The sequence below is a fragment of the Rhea pennata genome, chromosome 2, assembly GCF_028389875.1.
Source record: "Rhea pennata isolate bPtePen1 chromosome 2, bPtePen1.pri, whole genome shotgun sequence".
Classification (NCBI taxonomy): Eukaryota; Metazoa; Chordata; class Aves; order Rheiformes; family Rheidae; genus Rhea; species Rhea pennata.
In genome coordinates, this window is record NC_084664.1 from 83,814,498 (window position 1) to 83,828,136 (window position 13,639).

Genomic DNA, 13,639 nt, shown 5'->3' on the forward strand with positions numbered 1-13,639 from the left:
TGGTATGGTTGATACATCTTGTAACAGTGAATGAGTAAAAAGCATCTGCATATACAGGCGGTGGCAGCTGATGGAAATATGTTGATGTGATGGATATGAAAGATGATGATTTTGTAGATTAAGGTATGTTTTAAATTCCGTTTTTTTGAGTCTGCTCAGTCAGTTCTTACCACCAATGCTACCCCTGAAGGCCTTACAAAATAGCAGTGGTCTACCATTACTGTTGTTGGTCACATACCAGTTTGTACATGTAAGATCTTGCACACGCAGCTCATTTCTCATTAATTTCTGTTTTGTTTATTATTTTTTGATACTTCTTGTAATGGACTGTAAGAACTCACTATTTTCTGGGGCTCTGTTGATTGCAATACTTCGAAATATATTTCTGAAGTTTTAAATATTCTGTTGTGTAAGTAAATTGTAGGTCCACCTGAAACACACTATTAATGTATTTTCACTTTGTTGCATCTGGTCCTTTAGCATTTTTATTATAAGAACATGAAAGAAATTCATTCAGGCTAAACAGTAACAGGGCCTTTTTACATTTATATTTTGTATTTTACACGGCTCATATGAGCAGGTGCTATTAGGGAAGAAGGCAGCTTGTTTTAAATTTTCTCCACTTTGCAGAATCATCTGGGAGTTTCATCTTCCAGTTCCTCACAATTGCAAGAATGTAAGAAAGTCATTGGGAAAATGCCCTCGATTCCTTTCTGTTCCCCTTCCATGACCTCTGGTGTGCATGATCCTTAATCTTTTACTATAGGGCCTCATATTTGCTTTCCGATGCTCTAACTCATTTGTGACAGGTGGGATCATGGACAGCACGTTGTTTGTGAACTAGGTATATACTCTGTGGTTGCCTGTAATATTAAGTAGTAGACTCAGTTACTTGAATGATCTAGTTCCTAAAAATAAATTACGTAAACCAATGGATTACGGGTTTCCTATTTTTTTTTACAATTTGTCTGTACAGGAGACTGCATGCTCCTCTTTCACTAGGCTAATGTCTAGTTTACTGAAATGTTGTTTGTATGGTAAAATTGATTTTTTTTTCCCATTTACTAAAAGATATTGGGAAATAAAACTCCATGCATATGACAAGTAGTAAAAGATATTTTCATTTACACTATTATATGATAATTTTAGTAGTATTCATATATGTTATATGTGTACTGCTATTTTATTTAATAATACATACAGGATTAAATTTGCAATATTTACTTCAGATTCTTCTCAACTGTTATAAAATAACTTCCTTAAACATAGTGATAAAGAAACATTTCCACATACTTAATTTTCAGAAATAAGTACTGTAATGTAAATGAAAAAAATACAATCTTATTTGATATTTGTGTATGTGCATAAAAAGTGGGGATTTTTTTTTTTTTTTTTTTTTTTTTTTTTTTCACTTCTGCAAAGAAAACATTAGGATTCTTGCTGTGAATTATATGCAGCAGTGCTGGATATGTTTAACCAAAATCTTTCTCTAGCAAAGGGGCATCAAACAGCTGTATTGTATCCTGTTTTATCTTCTGTCCTAATACATACTCAGTTAAATATGTAGGGAGTCTCTGATATCAATACTGCTGCAGAAAGCATGCAGTACTGGAACCTACTCTTGCATTTGCGTATTTAAGAATTTTTGCTCTCTTTTTCGTAATATTTCTCCCCTGAACTCCCCAGTAAAAATGGAGATTCTTTTGCATCTGGAATGTATTTGGTTGTTTGTGTCACTTATGGATAAAGTTAGATTGGCTTAGTTTCTTCTCTCTCTTTTCCTCTTGGTGTAATTCTGTATGTTTTGTCCTTTAGAAAATACTGTAAAAAACTGTATCGGTAGTATGGTTACAGTATTGCAACAGTTTAATGGTAAACTGTACTTTTAAGGGACTGTGAAGGAAGAAAAAATTAGATCCATTTTGCCAAACAGTCGTAAAAAAGATAAACTGTATGACCTGTAACACTTTTACCTTTACAATGCTGATCATCTAAGCTGTTTCTTAATATTCTCTGAGTTATTTTCTATTAGGAAATAGCAACATTGTATAGCTAATGATAGTATTATTGAATGCAATGAGGAAAAATCCATAGTCTTCAAAGTTTCTTAATGGATCAAATATTTTAATCTGTTACCAACTCAATAAAAATGTGCTCATCATTGCACCAAAGTAACTTGCATAATGCCACTCTATTCAGCTTTCAACTTCACTGGGTTTAATAACCCCTTAAGGAAAAGAAATGTCTGCTGTAATAAGAATACAGCATTTCACTTTTCAAAAGACTAATATATTTTCAATATCTGTTGATTTTATGCCAGTAAGAAGTTAAGGGAGATGGAAAAGGAGGGATTATCTTTCAGATACGTTTCTTCCACAGGAAATAAGTAAATGGAGACCCACCCCATTGCATTCTGCTTTTCCTCTGAACGTATTTCATCTCAGAAATGTTTCAAAATCCCAGAGTGCTTGTTTACAAAATAGATCTGTGTAATCTAAAGATTGCAGGAAGAAATACACATCTCAAAATGTCTCAGGATACCTACTTTGTTTTGTGATTGCTAAAGTGGGATTTCTGTTACAGTTGGCTAGTTTATCAGCTTTTTTAAAAACTAGACTCTTCCAGGGCCTCAGAAAACTCAGTAAATTGGGTGAGGGATGGTGCAGTTTAGCAGACACTTGGCTTTTTCAGCCTGTAGCCTTGTAGCTTTAAAGGAGAATATGCTACTCTTAAATGGTTATGATCTAGCACGCAATATTTTCTCGCTAATAGATTTGCCTTCGGAAAAGGATTATACTTAAAAATAGTCATTTAAGCATCTTTTTATGCTTTGTCCAATGCAGTTACAGATTACATAAAATGATGCAATTAAGATTCAAAACTGAAGGCTGTATAAAAAATAATCTCACTTTTTGAAATTAATTCTTCATGTTTTGATGGATTAGTTGTACCAGCGTGTTCCAATAAAGACAAAATAGAAGTTCGTCTTTCTAGAATAAGATATCATTAGTTCAACTCAAAAATAAAATTCTCAAACATGCTGACTGTGGGAAGTAGCACTTTTGAGCAAGCAAATAGATGTATAACAATCCTCTCCTTGTGAGCACGGGTACTTCAGACTGTGTTAAATGCATGTGGTATACTGTTGCATAAAAGTATTAGCAGCTGGCTGTGCTCTCTTTGGAGAAATGTCATGCTCTCTTCAAGCCTGGGATCGATGGCCACAACAGGCAGGCAAGCATCAATATAGTTGTAAAAACTGGTTTATTTCTTAAAAATAAATACAAAAATATAAATATAAAACATTGGCAGATAGATAGAATTTGATGAAATGAAGTTGCACAAACTTTTTTTTTTAAACCAGCTGCATATTACACTTATTAACACCACATGTACATTTTGTTTGAATTTTCATGTACAGAACAGGACATACTGGGTTTTTTTCTTCTTTGCCTTCTTAAAAGCAGCACTTGCAAGGGCAGGACATGTACCTAACAGAAGCGGCTTGTACATGAGGTTGCTTAAGGGAGTATCACCCTGTTCAAATTTCTGAAGGAAAGATATTGTTTATTTTACTTACTAAAAATGGACAACACTGAATTTCCTTAGCTTTGGCTCTTGGAAGGTGATTAAATAAAATGCTGTATATATTCCATGTGAGCATCCTACTAGAAAGAATGAATGACATTAATGGACAAACCGAAAACAAATTTTAAAAGGAAACCATTGTGCTGAGTGGCAGGAAAATTTTCCTGAATGTTAAATACTGTTGAGTGCAGAAGGTGTCTTTAAAATTACTTCCACTCAAAGGAACCAAAATGTAGCCTACTGCAGGTTAAGAAGTGTCTTTGTCACTTTCTCCTCCACCATACATTTCAGCGAGCTTATTAAACCGGGGGCCCCACTCTCGGAGGTAATCATAGTTTTGGTCCCCTTCAGTGGTACCCGACTCCAGTGAGCTCAAGGATTCAGCTATAGAATCGTTGCCTTCGTAAGCGTAGGTTGCAAGCGAGTCGTACGGCGGTGCAGAAGGGTCACTGTCATGCTCTTTTAGCCTTTGGTTAATGAAATCTCGGACATCTGTGTTGTCTGGTGCTGAAGGAGTCCTCCGCGGTACAAATAGCGTTTCGGGGATAATATCTCGTCGAAGCTTCTTATCTTCGATAGCTGCAGGATTCCTCAGTGTGCCAATATCAAAGGCTTGGGTGTCTTCTTCTCCACCGCCTTCATCGTTATAACTCACAATGTTGTCTCTGATGTCCTCTTTAGACAGGATCAAAGGCTCCTTCTTCCGTTGCCTCTTCAGAGCAGCAAACAGCACCACTATGACTGAGAGAGAAAGAAAAAGTGAAGATCTCAATTTAACATTTTCTTAGTAGCAAGTCCACCAGATAGAAGAGCTTTATTTCAGCTACTTATCACCAATTCATTTCTGTCTGATAAACGGATGAGTATCATTGTCTGCTTTACAGTAGCACAGTAAGGGCCTATCAAAATGTGCTATTTTACACACACATTGCGAGTGTTGCTTTATGGAACCACAAGGTTGTCTATGTGATCCTTCTATAACTTTGATTAGCTTTAAAATAGCTATGTCTATTTGGAAGATCCTTTGCCTCTTCTGAGTTCAAAGGATTCTGTAAAACTGTCTTTGAGGTGAATTACAGTTCATTCAATGACATTTTGAAAATCACAAAGTAGAGGCTTTACAAAATTTACAATGTTTTTGATAAAAGCACAAAACCTCTGGATATACAGTATTTTAGTATAGTAAAATTAATAATTTGTGGAGTATTCTGTGAAATATATACTGCACGTTGACTTTCGATAGCTATTTAAATAAAGAAGAGAAATTCTCTCCTAAAAATAAAAAAGTTAAGACATGAAAGCAATTTTTGAATATACTATTCCTCCTCTCTGATCCTCTTCTCAAAGAGAACTTAATGAAAGAACAGTAATGAGCCACTGGTTGCACACTGATAGCAAGCTGGGATATGAATTCTTGTTCACAGTGTCCAAATTCTCCAAGAAGGTTTTTTGGTTTTGCATTATTTTAAGGTTACTGTTGAATTCTTCTTGCAAATTCCATGATCCTTAATTTTACCAACCCATGTAGTTTTGTGAATTGACTCAGGCCTGATGCATTAGCTCATATGGAGACAGATGCCTTTCTTTTTCTTACCTAGCAGGATAACGATGCAGAGGAGGATGGCAATCAGCGCCCCTGTGCTGAGGCCAGCCGGGAGGAGCAGGGCCTCGGCGTTGCAGGACTGCATGTTGCCCCGGCTGTCGCAGGCGCACACGCGAATGGTCAGCGTGCCCGTGCTGCTCTGGATCGGGTAGTCGTTGTCCGATATCACCACGGGTAGAAGGTAAGTACTTATTTCATGTCGACTAAAGCCATTCCTTCTTGTCAAAATTCTGGCAGTGTTATCTAGGTTGATTAAAATATACTCTTGTATAGTATATGAATTTAAAATGCATACCACCTATAATGCATGCAAACTAATTTGTCTATTTTACATCACTGACAGTATTTTGAAAGTGGCCACTCCTCGTATCACAGTGGTTTCTCTCTTTTCTAATGACATTCCCATTTGATCAGAAAGCTATTTATGAATTTTTATGGACATCCAGCTTGCTCCTCTTTGCCTCTGCAACACCTTTGAATGTGAGTTGAAAAGAGGATTTCCTAAAGCTTAACATATTTTATAGATTACTGCATGCAGTGTGTCACAGAATTTCATTCCATAGCTTAATGCCCTAAAATGAAGTGGCCAACAGAGAAAAAATAGCCTTTCACTTCACACTGTTTAACACGCATTCTGCTTTGAAAGATTCTTTCTATGGTTTGTCTGTGAAATACTCAGAGGAATGCTATCTATAAACTCAGTAGGAGATTTTTCCCCACCAAAACACTTTCAACATAATATAGAACAATGAGTTATATGCCTCAGCACACAGAGCAGAATTTTTGGTGGAAAAATTATCTCAGGAATGCAGAAGATCCATGTGAAAACTGCATGCTTCTGAGAAGTGAGCTTACTAAATTGTATTTATAGCCCACAAAGTTTAGTTATCTGCAGTACACCTCAGTACACTTTTTTTCAATGAAAACTGTTCACTAAGTGGCCAGAAAAATGAGAAGGAGAAGGTGCTGGGGCAGGAATGAGTAATGAGGGGGGACTATTTCTTCTACGGTCAGCGCACCTTATGTTTTCAAAACTGTGAGCTAACACTAGTGTTGGAACAATGCTGTGGAAACCCTGCAAACAGATAACAAGAGTCAAGAACAAGGGATAGAGGATACTGTAGAACAGTAATGCAAAGGACAACCAGTTCCAGCCAAATAACCTCCAGGAAACCACGACTCCTTGAAGAATGTGAGGAGTCGACAAGACAAAGACAGCAGAATAACCCAGAGTAACCTGTAAGTTCATTAAGGCTTAGTAACATATTAAATTATACCCCCATCTGAATAATGAGATGCTAATGGCATGGTAATGATGTTACCGCCTTCCTCCCCACTTCTTATGCTAATTGACAAGAATGAACTTTTCAGCGCAAGCGTGGAGTGAATATGTGCTGTGATAAAATTGTAACCAATAGAAAAACTTGTATAGAGTACTCCCCCAAAAGTGTACGTGTAAATAAAAAATGAGAAAAGGAGAAGGGGTGCGAGCTTTGTGGATCTGCCCCCTAGCACCCATCTCTGCACGGATATGAAATACACAAATATCTCGACCCTGTGGGTCTACTGGTTACTTGCACAGTGGGTAGCAGAACCCAATTTTGGGACAACACTAGTATTTCTAACTTTGTACTTTTTCCACTTAGGACTATGGATTCATTCTCTAGAAAAGAAGGAAAAATTATTTTTCATCAACCTTTTCATCTCAAGATAAATGATTACCTAAATTAGAAAATTAGAATTTTGGCTAAATTAGAAAATCTTGTGCAAAAAAGAAAGGAAATAATTTTAAATTGGAAAATATGTCAGCATTTATCCCTCTTCAGACTCAGAATCACCAGAATATATACTTTGTTTAAAATATTAAAATATTAAATTTTATTTTTCTCTTTTTTCTGTTTTTTTTTTTGGGGGGGGGGGGGGGGGCCTGCATGATGTGAAATGTAAAGTGGGCCTTTATTATATCCCTCATTGGTTTAGGATTCTTGTAAGTGTTGGGTATTTGCTAAGTGTTTTCATTCAACAGCAAAAACAATGTGTTAGGAAGGATCTCTAAATATCCCTACTACTGATTTCATAAGGTACCCAAACAATTGATTTTAATTTTTCACTACCTGTATTGTTAGAAGTTTTTTTTCTCTACTACCTTCTTTAAATCTTCCTCATATTACTTGCAGCCTGTTACCTCCTGTAACAGGAGGTAACATGAAAAGAGGAGTATTCTCACCATCTTCATGTCTTAATGTTTATGAAGGATGTTACCATGATCCCTCATGTGTTTCTTCTGCAGTCTAGAGCCCTCCAGAAGTTAATCACGCTGATAACAAAGTATAAAATGGGTGTGTGTGACTTCTCATCTTGTCCCACTCCCCCAACAGAAGCTTATGAAACTTTTCTGTGATAGTATTCGAAGAAAGAATGATGAATGATCAAAGGAAAAGCCACAGGGGCCATGCACTTCGAGTCATAAGTTTCATTCATCATCATAAAGGAACAAAACAGAAAACAAGGAGAATCAGAACTATGACAGAAACCTAAAGTGAAAATTATCAGTTTAAGAGGTGAACTATTTTTCAAACCTTTTTCCCTCCTTCAGGCAAGAATTATATTTGGCTACTCACCTTGAACCAACACTCTTAATGATTTTCTTTATAATCGGTTTCATCCTGTTCTACTCATACTAACTTTCATCTCCTTTACACAGATGAAAATACAGACGTCCTAAGCCACAAAGATTCAGTTAAAATTATTTTTGTTATCATCATTATAGGTTTCAGCAGCTGTAAAGGTTTTTCTGAATGTTGAAAGATAATCAAAAGCAAATTCACGGTATTTCAGGAAGATATGTCAGATAGCAAACGTAAAACTCCTTTCTTGGAGGTTTTTCTTTTTTTTTTCTTTTCTTTTTTTTTTTTTTTTTTTACCTTCATTATCCTGAACAGTGAAGTTTGGGTTAACAGCAGCTAAACTGAAGAAAAATTTTTGTCCACCAAGAGGGTCATCTTTGTCTACTGCACTTATAGTCTGGATAAGCTGCAAGGAAAAAAACAGTACATCTAGGTATTTGGTACCTGGTTACTTTCGTAATACCTAAATTGTTAAGAAAGCTTTGTATCCAAACTGCATACTTACTGATTTAATACTTAGTCTGTAAAATGTATTAACTGAACAAATTAATGAGGTTATTGAATAAGCTTTCCAACAAGAACATTGTTGAAAAACACACATTTTATGTATATGCATAAAATCACCAGCTTCTACCTACTTTAGTCATTCTTTTTTTAGTGTTGCTTTTTTAATATATATTTTTATAAATACATAAAGTGTAAAATTACAATCAAACCAGCTCATGAAAGTAGAATTCATAGGACATTTATATTTTTGTGAGAAGAATGGGATTTTAGCAAATACATTTTTCATAGGGAAGTTAAAATTTCAAATTAAATTTCAAAACAGATACATTTCCTTCTAAAACAAGGTTCTTCTATTTATCAGTATATCAAAACACATAAATAAGGTTCTTGGGAAGAAAATGAAAGTTAGAATACACCTTTCAGCTTTTGAATGATCATAGTAGCATACTTTACTGCTGCAGCACCTCAGAGGGGAATGAGAATCTGGTGTCTAGTCTGAACTCTCAATATAAAAGTTGCATCAGGCCTACTTGAAACTTGGACTGAATACTTTCTGCAATTCCTCCAAAATGATTTGTGTGGAGTTTTCTTATTTATTTTGGGGGAAGTAATGGCAAGTCCTTCATGAACATTTGTTTATCGATCAGATAAATGAATTTATGGCTTTTTCTTTTCACTGGAGTTTCTATTCCTATGGCTGCCAAAACAACATTTTCCACATAAAATACAGTTCTTGACATCTTAATTGCTTTATTTTAGAGGGGTTTGTTTGTTTCTTTTTTAATGCTAGAACAATACAAACTGTACCTGTGGCTGAATGTGTGTGTGTGTGTGTGTTCAGCTATGTGCTTAAATTTTACTTGGCAAAAAAAAATTGTAATCTTTAACCTAGGACATTCTTATTATTCATCTTTAAATTGCACTTTTTCAAGCATGCAATTACATCTAATTTTGGCACTATTCCTTCCCTGTGGCATACTTGTTAAATTCTATTTGTTTTTTCTCTTCCAGTTCTTCCAAATAGAGCCATTTCTCTTCAGGTCGCAGCTTTTGTCAAGACCAATCATCTTTCACATAAATAACTGCAATGTACTCCTGTTTGCCTTAAAAATGCCCCAACTTCTCTCTTTGTCCATTCCGAGTATAGCAACAAATACCTTCAAGAGGAAAGACTTGGATTTAACAAAGTAGCTTGCTTGCCTGCTTAACCAGAGCTGTCTTTCTCTAAACCTGTTTTCTCACTTAAACAAACACATGATATGTAAGTACCTCCAATAATTTACCAGATGAACATGCATAGAATATTATTTGTGTGTAAAGAAAGAAATTTTTCTTATCTAGTAAGTTTATAAATAATTAGTAAACAAGTTTTTATAGGTTTTGAAAAATTAAACATATTTCTTAACTGAGGAAAAAAATAGTGCATTTTACTTCACAAGGCAGTCAGGTTTTGGTGTTAAGCTGATGAAAAGAAATCATCTACATCTGAATGTCCATACCCATAGTTTCTATGTAGGTAATTTACAGCCTAAAATCTTTTACAGTTTACAGATTTATTCAACTACTTTGACAGTTCAGCCAAATATGCAGAACCCTTAGCAGAACATCAGACAAAATAATATGACTCCTATTAATTTCCCCCATTCATCACTTAGAGTAATTGGTGTTCTCTGAGAACTTTTCTGTTCAACCATTGATCATGTTTGACCTTATAGTAGTTCATGGTCACATTTACAGCATGTATGTATTAATTTACAAAATACATCACAAACAAAAGCACTATTTACTTCCCTATCGGTCTTGATCTTTAAGCTTTCAAACTGTTCCACAATTTTTTTTGCAAATGAAGCTACGACTGAGAATTCACACTGGAAGTGCATTACTAGCATTTTTTCAAAGAGGACCACATATACATAGTAGCATTGCGTGTACTCATAATCTTCTATGTAAGCCTTGTAGTACTGCTAGGGCAGGCACTCTGATTCCTCCCTTCTTGTTCACAGTATGGCATATGAAATCAAGCATGCCACCATTTAACTTCTTCTCACCTACTCACTGCTTCAGGTGAGGTTGAAGAGAATGCTCAAATGCTGGACAATTTCTGCCATACAGGTATTTTTCCTCATTTCTTGATTTTGATGTCTTCACAGATTTCCAAATGTGCTGCCAGTGAGAACTAAATTCTGTATTCGGATCAACAGTTCAGAAGTTTGTATTGCCATGAAAAAGGCATTACATTGCACCATGACAATAGAGCCAAACAAGCAATGAGTCTAAATTAGTTGTAGTGTTTGTTACTGTCTCCAGAGATTCTTATTGCAGATCTATCCAAAGGTAAAATGACCAAATAAATCCCCAGCAAGAAATCCACTATTTTTTTCCTTACCTTCTCCAGGCAAAGCTGCCAGGTTGCCATGGGATCTCATTAAATAGAGTGAGATAGGCCCTTGACACCAGTGAAACACTATCAGGCTCTACTCCAGCTGAAAAAATTGAAACTGAAGTGTCTTCAGATCATGACTCTTCTCTGGCCTCAGTTTGCCCTATGAACAGTATCTTGGCTTCAGTGCCACAATGTAGGCATGCCATCACTGGCACCAAGCTGGTTGATTTGTGTTGATGGACTAATCAGAGCCTTTTTCCATATCTTCAACTCTGCTCATCATGCCCTTGGCATAGTCTCAAACTTTATATATTTGTCTTTCAAGGGCACAAGATTTGCCATATGAGCCCAATGCTGGGCTACTCTGCCTTTGTACTTCTACTCGCTTCTCTTCCTGTATGCAGCTGTGTCCCTTACTGTTACCATGAGATAGGATTCCCTTCTTCACATGATTTATCCTCATGCAAAGACTTATCCCTTGACTTTCCGCTGGATGATGACACTCAGTATGTCAAAATGACTACTCAGTGGTGCCTTGGGGTTGAGTGGTATCTATATGGCTTTCCTTCATGAGTACCGGGTTTTAATACTGGTGCAGCTGCTAATTCTATTCTGGATAGCAGAGTCTTGTGCTTTTCCAATCATTAGGCCTTTCATGATTTTTATGATGTGGTTGAATGGCTGCCCATCCTCGTTAGGGAAGAGATTGATCCCTGTCACAATTTGGTTGATTGTATTATCCAGGGTCTCTCCCCCTCTCAACGCTTCTGAGGCCCTGGTACAGAGAGTGGTACTGGTTGCCAGTTTTTCAAGGACACATATGTGAACCTGATGATAATTCTCTTTTCACAGCTACTACAACAGAAAAAGCCAAAAGAACACAACTTTGTGATAGCAGGCCTCAGAAACTGAATGTTTTAACTCCATACTTCTTCACTTCTGCTTCGTTAAGTATTTTGAACTACCTTGTTTTTCTTGTATGAGTTTTAAAGGACAAGGTCTCTGACTTGCAAAAGAAGTTTCTTTCTTTCTTTTTTTTCTTTTTTCTTTTTTTTTTGTCTTTCAAGGGCACTTGGAAATCATATAGACTTTTCATACCTTGCACCTAAGAGGAGGCAGACCTTTCTTTTCTGCCTGGTGCTTCCCATCTGCCTGGCCATTTGAAAGGGGTAAGCACAGATAAGACCTTAGTTGTTACAGTTCACCTGCTTGGTCTTTTCTTCAGATCACTATGTGTGGCTACCCTGTCAAGGTGCTTCTGAAGACCTGAGCTTTTGCTTCCTTTATCTATGCCTCTGTTTCCATCTCACCATTATTCAAGGCAAGACTGATCTTTCATTTCCTCTACCGGCATCTCATTATGTTCTGTGTTGTGATCTCTGTCTCACCAAGCTTGAGTCTTTAGTTCGGTTAACTGTTACAGAGGTCTGCAAATTCGGTCATCAAGAGAATCCTGAGAGCCATGAGAAGAGATGTAGAAATTGTAATGATGTCACAGGTGGGAAACATTCTTTTTTTTTTTTTTTTTTTTAATAAAGATAGAAGCTATTTCTTTGTGCCCAAGTGTATGTGCTTGAGGGAAGGAGGGATAGTTCACTATTTTGGATTTACATGTAATGACCTTTTGCCTTTGCAAGTTCAAGGCCACGATGACTTTGGATGGTATCTGCCAGATGTCCATTCAGGTAGGGGACTGATTTGTGTTTCTTGAGTTTTGCAGTGCTTACTTTCATGCTGTAATGAGGTTGGATCACTATTGTATGTATGTCATGGAAGATCAGGTTCACTCTCAGTCAGAAGCTTCCTTTTGACTTGTCTGCAGTTCCCTTTGATTTCCCCAAACTTCTGACAACAGATACAATCTACTTTTGTCACAAAGGAATTCCTTTACCAGTTCCCTAAGTTGACAGGTGATTTGTAAGGGGATCACACTCTTTTGGTCTTTCCTTGATCTAGTTTTTGCCATGCTACTCAGCACATGCTGATGCTACATGGGAAACCTCACATGTAGCTTCATGCCATCCACAGGTCAGCAGGACAGTCATATCTCAGCGAGATGCCATTTCCTTGAGCAAGTTTCCAGATAGAGCTTAAATGCTCACATGTGCAGGGAAAGAAACTGCTTCTTTCTCCTGCTGTTTATAAACGTCCATCACAAGGAACACTTTCTTCACCAAGCTGGGAAATTGTGTCTGAAGATCAGGCTCTGGAGGGAACAGTCACTACCTGTCAACTTTTTAAAAAGTGCTGCATCGTTTTCTGTGCGCACTTTCTGGGCTTAGTGGTAGATGATCAGGTGAGGGAACATTTTTACAGACTGGATATGCACAGGATAGAGACAATACAACTCCACAGGACTTGATGCAATGCAGCTGTCACTGAGTGAGCGAGTGCTAGGGGAGCTGGCTGATGTTATTATGAGCCCATTCTCTATCATTTTAGGGCCTTAGGGATTAGGAGAGGTTCCTGAGGCATAGAAGAAACCAAACATCACTTCTGTATTCAAGAAGGGCAAGAAGAAATATTTGGATAACTACAGGCCTGTCAGCCTCTCCTTGATCCTTGGGAAGGTGATGGAGCAAGGAATCTTTGATACTATTTCCAGACACACCAAGGACAAGCAGGTGATTGAGGAGTAGTCAGCATGAATTTACATAGGGGATATTGTGCTTAACCAACCTGACAGCATTTCACAATGAGATGGCTGGCTTGGTGGGATAAGGGGAGAGCCCTGGATGTTGTCTGTCTCAGCTTCAGTAAGGCATTTGACACACTCTCCCACAACAACCAGTGGTTGAAGTACAGAGTAGGTAAATAAGTGGCCAGTAAGGTGGACTGAAACTTGGCTGAACTGCTGGACCCAAAGGGTTGTGATCAGTTGCATCAAGTCCAGCTGGAGGCCAGTCACCAGTGGTGTGCCCCAGGGGTTGA

General features: G+C 37.1%; 1 protein-coding gene across 2 annotated transcripts in view; it reads right to left on the reverse strand.

The window, feature by feature from the left end:
* Positions 1-3,835: 3,835 nt before the first annotated feature.
* CDH10 (cadherin 10) overlaps positions 3,836-13,639 on the reverse strand; it is a 63,106-nt gene continuing 53,302 nt past the window's right edge. For both annotated transcript variants that reach the window (XM_062568004.1, XM_062568002.1), the window contains 3 exons: positions 8,116-8,224; positions 5,183-5,434; positions 3,836-4,329 (listed from right to left, as the gene is read on the reverse strand). In XM_062568004.1, the coding sequence (XP_062423988.1) occupies positions 3,836-4,329; positions 5,183-5,434; positions 8,116-8,224 (855 nt within the window). The remainder of the gene's footprint in view (positions 4,330-5,182; positions 5,435-8,115; positions 8,225-13,639) is intronic.